The following is a 16,293-nucleotide window of genomic DNA, read 5'->3' as shown; positions in this document are numbered from 1 at the left end:
ATAACCAGCAGTTTCTGCATTTCCCATAGATTTCCTCCCCTTCCGACCTGTTATACCGTATGGATTTTGCCTATTTGGAGAAAGTGTTCCTCTGTGCAGTAACATCACATAAACGTGATTCAGACAGAAACACTCAATTTTCTTTGCCTTTTCTGTTGGCATGTATCTATAGTGTTATAGAGAAAATGTGCCTCATTGCATAAATTACTACAATATCTAATTTTCTTTCACATTGTCATTAGCTTATGCCTTCAACTAGCAGTACACTCACCTGAGCAACAATGGCTTTCCTCTGTACCTTCGACATGTTTTTGGTGGACTCTAAAGCATCATCACTGGAGTTGAAGGCTTTCAGAATATCTTTGCCTTTGAATTTTTGAAGCACACCAACACTTAATCCTGCCATCAATGCCCCCAATTTGGGAATTTCTTGTTCTGTAATCTAAGGAAAACGCAAGTGGATCACAATTACGATTAGTTACTTTCTTTATCAACCAATTTGAATGCATTCTTTGCAATAGTTTTTCAGGCTAGTTAGAGACTGTCATTTTAAACAATGGGGTATTCCCAAATTGTCCCTGGACCTGGATATCACTTATTATAAAGAATAAAGAAACAATGGTCCTGGACCAATTATTCAAAGAAGAGTTAGATTAACAGAATTCTCAACTTATTTGAGCTTACATTAATCAGCCCACAAACGTCTGTAAATCATGAAAATAATTAAAACAAACAGATGTGCAGAAAAACCACCAAGTATTATTACAATATATTTATTTAGTCATTTAAAGGAACAATCATTATAGGGTCAAGAAGGTAGGAGAATGTTCTAGGGAACGTGTAAGAAAAAGTGCTCAAGTGTATATATAGGAGTCAAGAGAGCTCAAAGTTTGTAGAAAAGTAAAGGGCATATATATACAAGACTGTACAGTACTGATATCCAATAAACAGTTAGCTTCAACTTGGCCACATTCAAATTATTAATTTGAATTATATTTTCTAAAGTTGTAAGGAGAGTTTCCTTAAGGCTGTAAACAGGGGTAATGGGGAAGGGGAAATTGGTCCAGGTGCGGTAGGGGGAAGCGTCGACGTTTCGATACGGCTTATCGGCAACCGAGGGACTTTAATACCTCAGCCATGCGGATCTTCCTCAGGACAAGGGGACAGGTGAAGTGACCCTCATCAATCTTGCAATGCTCTATTAGAGTCCAAAACCTGGTTACAGCAATGCCCATAAAGTGGCATGGGCCAATGAAGGACAATTCCATTATTCAGTAGGTATAAACCATGACGGTGGTGCCCAGACCATCCATGGAACGTAATATTCAGGCCTGTATGTGTGGCAAGAGTTGGCTGAATGAATCAGAGACCGCAAACCCGAGAAGCATTGGGCCTGTCCCCACTGATACAGTGATGTTGTTCCAGATCCTGGGTACATGGATGGGAAAAACCTACCTACTTGTTTTTCTTTTTTGTGCTACTTAGTCTTCAGTGAGATTTTCTGGAATATAAGCAGGGGTTTAGGTCATAAGAGCTTTGTAAATAATGCAGCTGGTTTTGGGGATGGTACGGACCGGTGAAGTGTGCCAATGGAATTCATTCACAATGGCAGTGAAGTGATCATATTTCTTTAGTCCTTGGAGTTCTTCAGTATGTAAGATGCCCCTCATGATGCCAGTGTGGAGTTGAGGAGGCCTCAACCTTGGCTTCACACCCATCCAAATCAAAGAGTATGAAGGCATTAATGGTAGTTATGAAGTTGCTTGCTCGAAGAGACGTGTGACTTTCTTTAGGAGAAAGAGCTGATACCAGGCTATCTTTGTGTTTTTTGGCAGCATTTCCTTGAGGACGGGGTTGGTGTCCAGCGAGTTTCCAAGTGACTTGGCATTCAGTGAAAGTTTGGACTCAGAGCCATCAAGTTTCATGCCATTGAGCCAGATTTGTACTGTATCTTGTTTATTGTTCTTGGCAAATAATAGGAATTCGGTCTTAGTTGGTTTGAGCTCCAAGTAGGTGCTGGCATCTGGTGTAGATGATGTGCACGCAGTGTTTGAAACATTGGATGTCTGATGCAGACAAGATTTAAAGGTAAAGTTGTGCATCATTGGCATATTGGTGAATCTGGATGTTGTTATCTGTGAGTGGAGCACCAAAGGTTATAGATGGCAGGAGACAGTATGGAACCTTGGGGGACTCCACAGGTGAAAGGGATCTTTTGTGACCTAGAGATGCCCATATGAATAAACTGTCGGTTGGAATGGTAGAAGAACCAGTGAAAGACACTGGCAGTGAATCCCATTTGAGACTCCAAAGTGCAGATGAGGGTGGGTTGGTTGACTATGTTAAAGGTAGCAGAGGGGTTCAGTAGCATTAGGCGGTAGGAACAAGCTTCATCTGTAGTCAACAGGGGATTGACTATGATGTGAAAGGTTGCGTCTCTGTGCTGCAAGTAACAATATGTTTTGCACTGCTGGGGACCAAAAGGGTCACTCTTTACACAACAGCCTGGCTCAGCTCTAGCTTCACCTCCTTCTAAAAAACAAATGTAATTCTCACAAGTAAATTGAGGTAGGCTAGTGCTTTCATTAGCTTGTCTAGCTCTGATTATGATGGACATGACTGTGCCTTATTAGATTTTGTAAACTTTGGAAGACTCCTGATATTTTTCTCAAGATGTGTTAGTGCTTCCATTTAACCCTTTTGGAACAGGAAGTGAAAATGGCCTTTGCCACTGCTTCAAACACATTGGTCAACCTAACAATCTGATAGAGGCTTCTAACCAGAGATTCCTTACTTTAGGATATTCCCCAGGCATCAGACTGGATCTGGAATATTTTTTAGCAGTACCCCCAGTGTGCCAGTAGGTGACATCGTTCGGCTCCACATCGGTGTCATTTACGTCGGAAGTGATGTGTGCGGTACCTATATAGGTGTCAACCGGGCTCACTGATGTCAGTTCTTTCCTTTCCACACCAGATGTCACTGATCCGGTCTGAGTTACCTTCAGTCAGCTTTTGACTGGCTTTTCTGGTGACTTTTGTCAACTCTTTGACTTTTTGAGAGTTTTCTCTCCTGGTGTGAGGATGTCACCCAAGAAACTGTCTGGTTTCAAGCCAAGTGGAGCCTTATGCAGACATCTGTTTGTGACAGACCCCAACTTCAAGACTTGTGAGAATGGCTATGGCTTGCACCCAAAGGCACAGAGTGAGTGATCCCTCAAACTCCTCACTGCCCGACGTTGGATGACCCCGCAAAGCTCAAGATCTTGGTTTCACGGAAGGGCCTGTGATCATTTGCAGAGCTCCACACTGTGATCATCGTCACACTCCAAATCACCGAGGAAGTATGGTAAGTCCCACACACAAAATAAATCTAAGGCGTCAAAGAGGTCTTTGCCTTTACTGTGCCTGTCAAAGTCCTCTGAAGAGATGTGGGGGCGTTGGCACTCCAGTCCTCCTGCTTTGTTGGTACCTGAGTCAGGGCCACTCGACGCTTCCTTGATTTTCCAGGAGCAAGTCCAACCCCCACCCAGCTCAAAGAATTTTATGAGGCCATGCATCTCATATCTGGGTGGCCCTGCCTTTCTGGAGTACTTTCAGGCTCAGGATGGCCCCTCACTTGATCCCCACTGGCGAGATTGCCCTCAGCCCCAGTCAGGCCCCATGGATCCCTTGCTGGATCCAGAGGGTAGTCACTGGCAAGTCCAACACCTTCCTTTATGCCGGCTCCAGTGCTGACGCTCTTGGCACCACCCACTCCTCATGGTGGTGCCATCTCCATCCTCATTCCAGTCTTCAGCACAGAGTCATATGGGTGTCACCCGATGCCAGTTCCAGCGCTGACCTGTATCATGCTCTCCGGAGCAGACCCAGTGCCTTTTACTCTTGATAGACCTGGAGTGAAATGGGGGGGGTCTGATGACCTTTATGGTTACCAACATCCCTTAAATGAGAAGGACAACTGGTATGAGGAACTTGAGTAGGTTAGTGGGCTAGACACTTCTCCTGACACTGGCCTGGTTTCTCCTCCTATTGTGGCTACAGAGGAGGGAGCCTCTTTCACTATGGTGGTGCTTAGGGTGGCTGAGCTCTTGTACCTTCAGCTGCCCTCAGTAGCAGCCAAGAAAACCATATTGACAGAGGTGCTTCAGCAGAGAGTCACCCCCTCTGAGCCTACTCTCACCTAATTTAATGAAGCCCCTACTGATTTACTACTCAGGCCTGGCCAAGCCCTGCACAGGGGCTCCAGTGCATAGGACAACTGCCTACCGCCCCCTCTCAAGGGGACTCCAGTTTCCTTCCTCAGCACCCACCCCCGGAGAGCTTGTTGCCCCAAGTGTTTCCATCCACTCCACCGAATAGGGAATCCAAAAGGCAGGATACCTTGAGAAAGAGAATGTTCTCTTCTCTCAGCCTTTTTCTGCGGTCGGTGAACGACACATGCCTTTTGGACCAATATGCCCATATGAACTGGGATTCAATTGCTGAAGTGCTGCCCATCATCTCAGAGGAGGTCCGAGCCACACTCTCCCAAGCCTGCTACTGAACTTTACCCTTGCTGCCTGACACACCGAGGACTACAACCCCCAACTTCCTACGCACCAGGAGGCGCCAGTGTCACATTTTCTGCGCCGGTGGGAGCATAAAGGCCATCACAAGCTCCCCCAGCGCGGGAGCCCACTACTGAACTTCACCCTTGCTGCCTGCCACACAGGGACTACATCCCCCACCTTCCTACACACCAGGAGGAACCACATGCCCTGCACTGGGAGCGCATAAAGACTGTCTCGGGCTCCCGCAGTGCAGGACGTACGCGGGCGAAGCCCGGGCCAAGGGCAAACCCGTCCACACCCATCAGAGCCCAGAGGAGGCTGGGCTGGGCCTACTCTCGTGGGCCTCATTTCCTTTATATGCCTCCTTTTTTACTTGGAACTGGGTTACCTGACACACCGACTCGCTCCACCGAAGAGATCTGTCAAGTAAGTCTACTACACATTTTGTCTTCATTGCTGTCTTAAACCCTATTGAGTGTGATTGTGCTTGTTCTCGTAATGGAAAAATGGAAGCAATTGGGAGATAGGCAGAGTATATCTAAATCCATACAGAACTCTACCCTTGACTGCTTCTTATCACGGGTGGCAAAAGTTCTAGATGAAAAATTCAAGTAGTATAATGCTGGTTGTCCATGGAGGGGAGCCTGCTTTAGGTATGAACTCGGATACACTACTATGTGAGCAGGTTAGGGTCTTGGATTCAGAGAGCCCTACAGCCAACCTACCCTCATTGGAATCGTCCCTCCCTGCGAAATTACCATCTCAACCACCAGTACCTCCGATGTTTGCCCCCCCCCAGCCAAAAAGAAGAAAAACAAAAAACACTTTTAGCCTCCACGGGCAACTAATTCTAGATTCAAGAAAAAATCTCAGGAGGTCTTCAATGTGGATCACGACAGTGCTAAACTAGCACCAACAACTTCACATCATTCTCCCTCTGTGTCTTCTGTTTCCACAGGCCTTTCCTGCCAAGTCATTAAGTCTTTAATTAATGATTTTGAAAAAATATTGCTAACCAACTTGTCACCTATACTCAATAGGCTCGATAAAATAGAGGCCAATGTAAAAAATATTTTAAAAACTAGCCTTATGTCATGGACTGGGACTCATGGGCATTGTTGATTTTGATATTTGATGGGCATTCTGCCGATCAAATAGGAGTAAAAATGACTGGAAACCATAAAATGATGGCAGGAAACCATCTCTGCAATGCAGAGCAACCCCTAGCTGCCCCCATTTCCCAAGAAAAAGGTCATGACACACAGGAAGCCTATTCCAAATCCACAGTAATGAGGCATACACTCACCCAAATGAGGAGGGGCACTTTGTTAATTTCTTTGGATTAAATTCTCATAGTACCTCACCTAATAGAAAGGGAGCTGAACTCCCCGGGCGCCCCAACCCACAAATAGATAACAGTGCTGTCAGGACTGATACCGGTAATGAGGGGATCCTACATCTGCCCCCAGAGAGCTGCCCATATGTGGTGATCCTAACCAACATTCCTTTGCTACATGGTAACCTCAAACACACCACCAGCCAATTGAAGAACAAAGTCTGTCATAGGCTATCCCTAAATACTGATTTCTCAAACTCTTGATTTCATGACATCTTGTATGTCTGAAGAGGTAGTAGGGTTAGTTCCTTGTGAAAGCTTGCAAAAGGAGATTGCACTGTGATCAACTGCAGATCCCCAGATCTTGCAGGGCAATTGCTCCAAAGCCGGAGGAAACCTCCAGGGTGGGTTTTCGGTCATGGGATTGAGTTAGTGCCTCTTAGATTCTTTTATAAACATCTTAAGCCAATTGGGCCATCTCGCTCAATTGATAACTGCGCCACCAAAATTTTTCCAAATAGAAATGAGCAATTCCCCTTAGAAACCAGAAATAGATGTCAAGCACTTACTGACTTGGATAGTCCAGATTGAATAAACCAAGGGATTGTAAACTCCTCACCGGACTGTGCTGTAGTTACAACCTGCCAAGTTGAGAGAGTAACAAACACTGATAATATCTCCCCAGATGAGACAGCAAACAACATTTCACCCATCCAGCCAACCACACATGTGCCTGCACATGATCATATGCTTGTAAAGTCCATAATTAGTCACCCGCACCAGGGAACAATGAGTACTGACCAGCCACTACAGATTATTTCTTGGAATATTGCGGGAGTAAAGTCCAAACTTAATGATCCAGAGTGAGGAAAGATGGTGGACAGCTGCCATGTATGCCTGTTTCAGGAAACATAGGCAACGGAGCAGGTGTACAGGGTAGGGATCTCTACATTCAGCATTGAGGCTAGGCCATCATTAGCTCGTCGCCCGGCTGGTGGGCTAATAATTTGGGTTAAGACATCGTTGGACTGTAAAATTAAGCCACTTGAGGTACAATCCTGGGAGATCCTAGGCATAGACATGGTTTGATCCAAAGGGAATATCCATGTTAGACTAATTAATATATATAACAGGTTTAGTAGCCATTACAGGCCCTCAGAAACCCTAACAATGCTCTTCAATTTCCTTGATACCTGTAGGGAAGCGTCTCATTTTATCTTAGCTGGCGACTTCAATATGACCTATGAGCCAGTTGACTTTGTACATAAATTAGTACAGGAGGAAGAGCAGGCTAGGGTATTAAAAAGCTACAGATACCTGCTATTGGCCTGGTCTGGTAGAAGCAGGAGGGTAGGAATACGGACGATTCCACGCGACTTAACTGACACTACACTTTAGTGTCTCCTTCTACCAGTACACAATGTTGTTAACCTTTGACCTGATCGGGGTTTGGTTTAGATCTACAGGTATCACTATTTAGGGTGCTGTAAAGGTGGTCGTTTCTACACTTCACTGTATGTGTGACCACTACCAAAAAGTGTAGGTAGATCCAATTCTGGTCCTGAAGAATTGCCATTAATAGATAACAGGCAAGAAACATGTTGACCTATTTCACCAGCACATTATCTCACATACCTTAGAGTGGGAGTGTGCACCTTTTTTCTGGTTTTATTCTGGGTAGTGACCTCAACTCATTAAAATTGTTCTGAGTGGACCACTATTCCCTGTTTTATTTTCACACCCCCACGCATTACCTTCACTTACCCCTTACACATATTTTGGGGCCCTCACACGCACTACACCCAACGGCGTCAGGAATAAAGATCTCCGCCAAGAAGGCCCCTTCACGGGCGCCTGATCGGGTATTGAAGCGCCGACCCGATAAGGAGCAGACTCGATGATGAAGCAAGACACCTAGCTGGCTGGGTGTGTGGGGGTCTTTTTCCGAAAGGAGGAACCACTTCTCCTGCCCATCCACACATTGTTGTGATCCATTATTTGATCCCTGACCATCTCCTGCAACCCCCCCCTTGTAGGAACAGCATACCACTTCTGTTTTCATTAAAAGATGTACAAAGGTTGGACAGCATGTATTGTCTCTTACCTTAGCCCATGGGATCCGAGCATGTAACTGGCGGACACCCTGGGATGAGGATGCTAGGTATACGTTCAAGAGGGGGAATGTTAATAGTAGGATTGATTACATCATGTTGGACCTTGATCTTTGGCCGTATGTCAAAGATATGATAGTCAAAAACCATGAGGATAGTGATCACAATGCCCTCTTCCTGGAGCTATCTGACCTCCCTGTTTTGCATAGCCAAAATCATTGAATAACACCCGCAATCGTTACCTCAAAATATAATAGGAGAGTCAAATGGCCCTAGGTTGTGGCGGATGGGAAATTACTTCCTAAGATCTACCAAGAAGTGACCCAGACCCTTGTGGTACTTAGTGACCCTAATAAAAGTGTTGGTTCCGTTGTGGCCAGCTTTCAACAATTAACCAACAATGTTGGGCCTCATTTTAGTAGATTATGCAATTTCAGTATGCCTAAACTGAATACTGCCTTGTGGTACAATGAGAACTGTAGATTAGCTAGAAACAACCTAACAGTGGCAGTGAAGCAAGGGATATGAGATGACATCAGTAATTGAAGACGGATGTATAAGAAGGCTCAAGTGGCAAAAAGAAGCTGGGAGGACGACAACTGGCACACACTAGTTGAGGCTTCAAAACAGAAGGACAGCCAGCTTTTCTGGCACCTTCTGTCTAAGGGCTCCATAAAGCAGGTCAGTGAAGATGACTATTATATTCAACCGCATGTTTGGGAGGAATACTTCCAGAAACTTTATTCTGGCTCGGTCTCTGTTCCAGAGGGAGAATCAGCAGTAGCAGTCGGGGGATGTACCCTAACTCCCATATTGGACTACGCTGATGGTTTCTCCTTACAGGAAATTGTGACTGCAATTAACTTGCTCCAGACTGGGAAAGCACCAGGCCTAGATAGAGTCCCGGGACACCTGCACAAAGCAGAGCCTAACATTTGGGGTCCACTACTGTAATGTAAGTGGGTTTTTGTAGAGCGCCGCTATCACTCCAAGGAGCATCTTGGCGCTGAAAGACCAGAAAAGATGAAAGGGTTTTTATTGCCAATCTGCAAGGAGGGGACATCCCTCCAACTTGGAAGGGTGCTGAAATTATCCCCATATTTAAAAAAGGTGACATAGGGAACCCTACAGTCACGCTTAGGGTATCCATTCTGTGTAAACAGATTCCCATCAGTCACCACACCGAATCCGCCCTACATCATCTGGGATCTTTTATACTATCAAGGTAGAGTGGAATGCCCACAGCTGACTGACAGATCTCAAAGTTTGACCTATCCTGTGGGGCCCAGTTTAGCTATCATGTGGGGTGTCTGACTAAAAAGCAGTGCTCAAATATGTGAAAAAAGTGAGTAAACAAGTGAATTACTAGGGATGATAAAATTGGATAGTAAAGGGGAGAGAAACTTTTAATATGCCCTCCTTTACTCCCAAATTAGTAAAAAAGTGCGAAGTGGTATCAACAAATAACCACTACAGAGAATGGAAGGTCGACATGTTTCTGCAGATTAGATGGATCCAAATGGTATCCTACTGCTTCTTCAGGACCATTAACGCTACTGCTATTTATAGTTTAAAAAGGTAAAGGATTACCTGAATATTAGTTATTTCATCCTTCTCCTAAAAAAATACAAAGACAAATACATAGAAAGAGAAACACACAACACAGAGTCATGGTTAGATCGCTGTATTCAAATATCTTAAAGCAATCGTCATGTGGAGAGCCACTATATGTACATCTTCAGTCGATAGATACTCATATAGGCCTCGAATACACCCCGTGTGTATACTCACTTACCTAAGTGGTAGGAGAGAAAAGCTCCACCTCACCTGGCTACAGCGCAGGTAAAGGGAGCACCGCTCTAGAGGACAGATATAAACAGAGAGGACATAATGACACACAAACATATAGTTACTAGCATCCCACAGCTATCAGTAGTAGAACGTATTCATTGGCTTATATCAGAATATCTCGGTTATGTCAATACTGAGAATGGGAAAACAATCTAATCCCATATTTGGTAGAGGAAATATCTTTAAGATATTTGAATACAGCGACCTAACCATGACTATGTGTTGTGTTTTTCTCTTTTTATGTATTTGTCTTTGTATTTTTTTAGGAGAAGGATGAAATAACTAATATTCAGGTAATCCTTTACCTTTTTAAACTATAAATAGCAGTAGCGTTAATGGTCCTGAAGAAGCAGTAGGATACCATTTGGATCCATCTAATCTGCAGAAACATGTCGACCTTCCATTCTCTGTAGTGGTTATTTGTTGATACCACTTCACACTTTTTTACTAATTTGGGAGTAAAGGAGGGCATATTAAAAGTTTCTCTCCCCTTTACTATCCAATTTTATCATCCCTAGTAATTCACTTGTTCACTCACTTTTTTTCACATATTTGAGCACTGATTTTTAGTCAGACACCCCACGTGGTAGCTAAACTGGGCCCCACAGGATAGGTCAAACTTTGAGATCTGTCAGTCAGCTGTGGGCATTCCACTCTACCTTGATGGTATAAAAGATCCCAGATGATGTTGGGCGGATTCGGTGTGGTGACTGATGGGAATCTGTTTACACAGAATGGATACCCTAAGCGTGACTGTATCAGCACACATTATTAGTTGAATATAGTTTGTCCCCTCCTTGACATTTAAATAGTTAGACTTTTCTCTGACTTCTTGCTACTCACTGTTGGTTTAATTGTTTATGTAGGGATAGTAGCATTGTTAGGTCATTAAACTTTCCCTAGGACCCTCCTCTTCCCTGTTTTTTATGACATAGGGAACCCCTCTAATTACAGGCCAATAAGCCTCATAGATGTGTCTCAGAAAGTATTCTGTAAAGTTATTTTATTTCGCCTCCAAAACTGGATAGAGGAAAACAATATCATCTCACACTTACAGGCAGGCTTGAGGGCATCTACGAGCACCCTAGACCAAGTGTTTAGATTCTTGCTGCTCATCTGGAAGAAAGTGAAGATTATGAAGGGTCAATTATATGTTGTTTTTGTTGATCTTAAAATTGCATTTGACTCCATTGACCGTAATAAGCTGTGGGCCGCTCTAGAAGATTTAGGAATCGCAGGCGATCTGCTTCAACTTTTGGTTCGCTTACACCAAGGCAACTACGCCAAAGTCAGGTGGAACTCTAACAGCAGTCTTTCCAACAACATATTCGTCTCCAAGGGGGTGCGACAGGGTTGTGTGCTCTCCCCAACCCTGTTTACTCTGTACATGAATGGGCTCATAAGCGAAATTTATGATTGTGGAGGTGACCCCCCCCCCCCCAAAGCTAGCTGGTAGCCTTATACCCTCCTTGCTATTTGCAGACAGCACTCTGCTGATTTAAAAAAAAAACAATAGGTATTCAGAGTGTGTTAAGTAAGTTCACTGAAGCATGCAAAGATCGGGCCTTGAGATCAACTGTTCGAAAAACAAAGTTTATGGTCTTTAACACTTATAAATCCACCAAGGGGAACTTGATGTTGGTTATCCAACATTTAGAACAGGTCAAGGCTTTCGACTACCTGGGAGTCAGAATTAGTGACAACCTAGCATGGTCAGCTCAAATCCGGAAGATTGTAATGAAATTACAGCAGGTGGACTGTGCAGTAGCAAAGAGGGTAAAATGCTCAGCCTTCTGCCCAATCTCTTCCATCCTTGAAATACAACGGGCCAAAGGTTTAGGCACTGCCCTTTATGGGCTGAATTGTGGGGACTGGAGAACCTAAAACAGCTAGAGGTCTCAGAAAACTAATTTTTAAGGCCTATTTGTAACCTCCCGACAAACACACCCATACTACCATTACACCTTGACCTTGGACTACAGTCCATTTCACACTTTGCTATTCTCATAGCACTAACGTTCTGGATGAGACTTTGGACTAGTAGTTCTCAGGTCCCTGTAAAGGATGCAGTAGCAGAAATATTACCTCTCCAAAGACAAACGGGGCGTCTGCCCTTTTTTAATAAGGTCAGGGAGTGGCTTTTTAGATTGGGCTGGGGTGCCACATGGGAGGATCCACAGTCTATTGGGCAAAAGCTGGTCCCCCTGTACAAAAAAGGTTCTGGCCATTTGTTGAATCTTCATGCATTGATGTAGGGGCACGTGGCACTTTAACCTCTGAGTTGTTCAATTTTAAACGTTGTTTTAGCTTAGATTTGTATATGGATGATATGGAACCTCCTCAGGCACAAGCACTTTATATACAATTTAGGGCAGGAATTCTCCCACTGAATGCAATGAAAAATAGTTTGGTAAATGTTAGTATATTCCCCCTGTGCCCATCCTGTTGCTCTACCCCAGAGACCATAGAACATTTCTTTTCTTTGTCCCGTTATTGTAAACGTAAGGAAATTATGGATCATTCTGGCTTGTTGACTGCTTTCATGCTCACGCCTCCCTGATTCTCGATGCATATTTAGGTCAGACACAACAAAGTGGCTTGTTTTTGCAATATCTAGATATTTGCTCTATGCCTGGGGGCAGAGACCGAATGTTGCAAGAATAACTGTGATAAAGGTTCACCCAAAAAGCTGGGCAAGTCATTGGCATAGCTGTTCAGTGGGTCTTTGGGGAAGTGATGGGCACAGATTGTTTTAATGAATGAGCTTTTTAATTGATTTTATTGTTACATGTTGAAAACAAAAACTGTAATACTGTTTTAAATGCTGGTTTGACCAGTAAGACCAATGCTGTTTTAAATTTGTTCTTAATGTTTTTATACAATACTGTGCACTATGTGATTTCTTGTGCATGATAATGTTATTGATCGAACAATAAATTATTACTCTCCCAAGCTATTGCTGACAGTAGAGCTGCAGCAAAGTTCACCATACGATGTAAACTACACACAACTGACTCCTCGGTGTAGAGCAATTTAAATGTCGATGGTCCTGTGACTTTGCACCTGGTTGAGAATGACAGTTTTTTTAAGCGATGTCCAAGTCTCACTTATGGACATGCCCTTTTATGGCTCTTGACTTTTTGGAGGGAAATGGACTCAGCACTGGAATGCCTCAAGGACAGCAAAGTTACAGCTAGGTCCTTGAGATTGTCCATGGCCCTTCGTCACACCCAGCCCGCCTTCCACCCCTTTCGTGACCATGGATGGGGTCTCCAACTGCGTCCATACCCCCCAGTCACCACTGGCTTCCCTGCACCTGGGTCTCATAAACCACATGAGACAGGCATCGGGTCATTCCACCCTCTGTCAGAAGCAGCCTCCAAACCCCTTTAGTTTGCCCTCCGACCATTATGGGCATCCAGTGGGAGGCAGGATATGATATCACCTGCACCACTGGTGACCATTAACGTCGGTCCATCTGGTTTTTGCAAAAAGTCCAAAGGGGTTTCTCCCTCTCCTTTGTGACTACCTATCCATCCATGCTACATACTTACTATGGCTGACAGAGGATCATCTCTCCTTGCTCCGTCAGAACGTTCTGGCTCTCTTGGCTAAGGGTGCCATTGAGAGGGTGCAGGCATAAGGAGTAGAACATGGTTGCTATTCCCGCTACTTTCTGGTGATCGAGAAAGAAGGAGGCCTTTCTCCGATCCTAGAGCTGCACCTTCTCAATCTCTTCCTGAAGAATGACAAGATCAAGATGCTCACACTTGCACAATTTCTATTTGCCCTGGATCCAGGAGACTGGTTAGTTGCATTGGATTTGCAGGATGCATATTTCCACATTCTTGTCCTGCCTGCCCACAGATATTACCTACGATTCACGGTGGGCTCTTTTAGTTTACTGTGCTCCCGTTCAGCCTGACCGGCACACCTCGGTGTTCCTGAAAGTGATGGTGGTGGTTGCAGCTCATCTGCGGAGACTGGGTGTTCCAGTCTTTCCCTATTTGACAATTCATTGTTGAAGGGGTGCTCACCCCAGGTTGTCATCTCCCACCGGTGGTACAAAAGGGGGTGGTGATGGACGGAGCATCTGAAACAATCAGACACTCACACCCAGTCAACAGATCTGGGTTTAATCCATCACCGTTCTTTAGCCCACTCTGCCACCCCAGTTCAGACATGGCCATATGCAAATCAGTCTGACCCTGTGCCGTATGGGAACAGTCCAGCCCGAACTGCCAAGCCATGCCTTCCCTAGACCGGAAACAAGCTTCCGAGGACCGGTTTCTGGCATTTCAGCCATCTTCAGCCCAGCTTGCTTGATAGCCAGAAATCGGTCCTAGGATGCTTGATTCCGGTCCAGGAAAGACATGGCTTGGCAGTTCGGGCTGGACTGTCCCTTGAGGCACAGGGCCAAGACTGATTTGCATATGGCCATGTCTGAACTGGGGTGGCTTGGTGAGCAAAATAACAATGGATTAATCCCAGATCCGTGACTGGGGGTGAAAGTTTTGCCATTGTGCAACATTCCGTCCATCATCTTGCTTGTTTTGCTGTTCACCCTATGTGGGAAGGGTATGCCCAGACATGGGTCCCTTGCTCACTACGCCACTGGAGTCAAGCTATCCTGGCTGAAGGCGGCTGATAGCCAGAAACCGGTCCTAGGATGCTTGATTCCGGTCCAGGAAAGACATGGCTTGGCAGTTCGGGCTGGACTGTTCCCTTGAGGCACAGGGCCAAGACTGATTTACATGTCTGAACTGGGGTGGCATGGTGAGCAAAATAACGATGGATTAAACCCAGATCTGTGACTGGGGGTGAATGTTTTGCCATTGTGCAACATTCTGTCCATCATCTTGTTTGTTTTGCTGTTCAGCCTATGTGGGAAGGGTATGTACAGACGTGGGTCCCTTGCTCACTACGCCACTGGAGTCAAGCTATTCTGGCTGAAGACGGCTGATAGCCAGAAACCGGTCCTAGGATGCTTGATTCCGGTCCAGGAAAGACATGGCTTGGCAGTTCGGGCTGGACTGTTCCCTTGAGGCACAGGGCCAAGACTAATTTACATGTCTGAACTGGGGTGGCTTGGTGAGCAAAATAACGATGGATTAAACCCAGATCTGTGACTGGGGGTGAATGTTTTGCCATTGTGCAACATTCCGTCCATCATCTTGTTTGTTTTGCTGTTCACTCTATGTGGGAAGGGTGTGCCCAGACGTGGGTCCCTTGCTCACTACGCCACTGGAGTCAAGCTATCCTGGCTGAAGACGGCTGATAGCCAGAAACCGGTACTAGGATGCTTGATTCCGATCCAGGAAAGACATGGCTTTGCAGTTCGGGCTGGACTGTTCCCTTGAGGCACAGGGCCAAGACTGATTTGCATATGGCCATGTCTGAACTGGGGTGGCTTGGTGAGCAAAATAACGATGGATGAAACCCAGATCTGTGACTGGGGGTGAATGTTTTGCCATTGTGCAACATTCCGTCCATCATCTTGTTTGTTTTGCTGTTCACCCTATGTGGGAAGGGAATGCCCAGACGTGGGTCCCTTGCTCACTACACCACTGGAGTCAAGCTATCCTGGCTGAAGACAGCTGATAGCCAGAAACCGGTCCTAGGATGCTTGATTCTGGTCCAGGAAAGACATGGCTTGGCAGTTCGGGCTGGACTGTTCCCTTGAGGCACAGGGCCATGACTGATTTGCATATGGCCATGTCTGAACTGGGGTGGCTTGGTGAGCAAAATAACGATGGATGAAACCCAAATCTGTGACTGGGGGTGAATGTTTTGCCATTGTGCAACATTCCGTCCATCATCTTGTTTGTTTTGCTGTCATCTCCTAACCTTCAGACAATGGCAGACCTTCTGCACTCACTGGGGTTCACTATCAACTTGTAAAAGTAACACTTAACTCCCTCTCATTGGAGCTGTTCCAGACATGCTATGATACCAATGTTTCAGCCTCTATCCTGGATTTTGGTGAGAAGGACCCTCCCCGTGGTGGCGGCTCTAAACAAATTGTCAAGCAATTGGGCTATACTTCGAATATTATCAATATTGAAAGAGATGAAGGGCTCTGATGGAAGAGGGATAAACTGCGGAGGGGGGCCCTGTGAAAGGAAGGACACTAGGGGTCCCCATTTGAATTCAACATTTTTGTAGCCGTCTCTGAATATATCGGCCTTGCGCTCCAGGCTGAGCAATTTCCAGAGCCGAGAATGCCAAAGGGAAATCGCCGGGGCCTCCCTCCTCTTCCATGCGGCCGGGAGCATGATCTTGGCAGCGCCAATACAGAGCCACATAATCTATCTGTCAGCTCGGGTCTGGTGTTCCAGAGCGGGGTCACGAAGTCCCAAAAGGATCCCCGCTATAGTGGTGGGGAGAGGGTGGCCGAATATGTCCTTCATTTGGGCAAGAATTTCTTCCCAAAAGGGGCAGAT

At 45.4% G+C, this 16,293-nt stretch overlaps 1 protein-coding gene across 1 annotated transcript in view; it reads right to left on the bottom strand.

The window, feature by feature from the left end:
- LOC144824950 (otoancorin-like) overlaps positions 1–16,293 on the bottom strand; it is a 559,576-nt gene that overhangs the window by 357,472 nt on the left and 185,811 nt on the right. Inside the window, exon 9 of the mRNA XM_078683892.1 lies at positions 272–442. Coding sequence (XP_078540018.1) covers positions 272–442 — 171 coding nt within the window. The remainder of the gene's footprint in view (positions 1–271; positions 443–16,293) is intronic.

Source organism: Lissotriton helveticus, chromosome 3_1, assembly GCF_964261635.1.
Source record: "Lissotriton helveticus chromosome 3_1, aLisHel1.1, whole genome shotgun sequence".
Lineage (NCBI taxonomy): Eukaryota > Metazoa > Chordata > Amphibia > Caudata > Salamandridae > Lissotriton > Lissotriton helveticus.
This window is presented reverse-complemented; position numbering and strand designations above follow the sequence as displayed.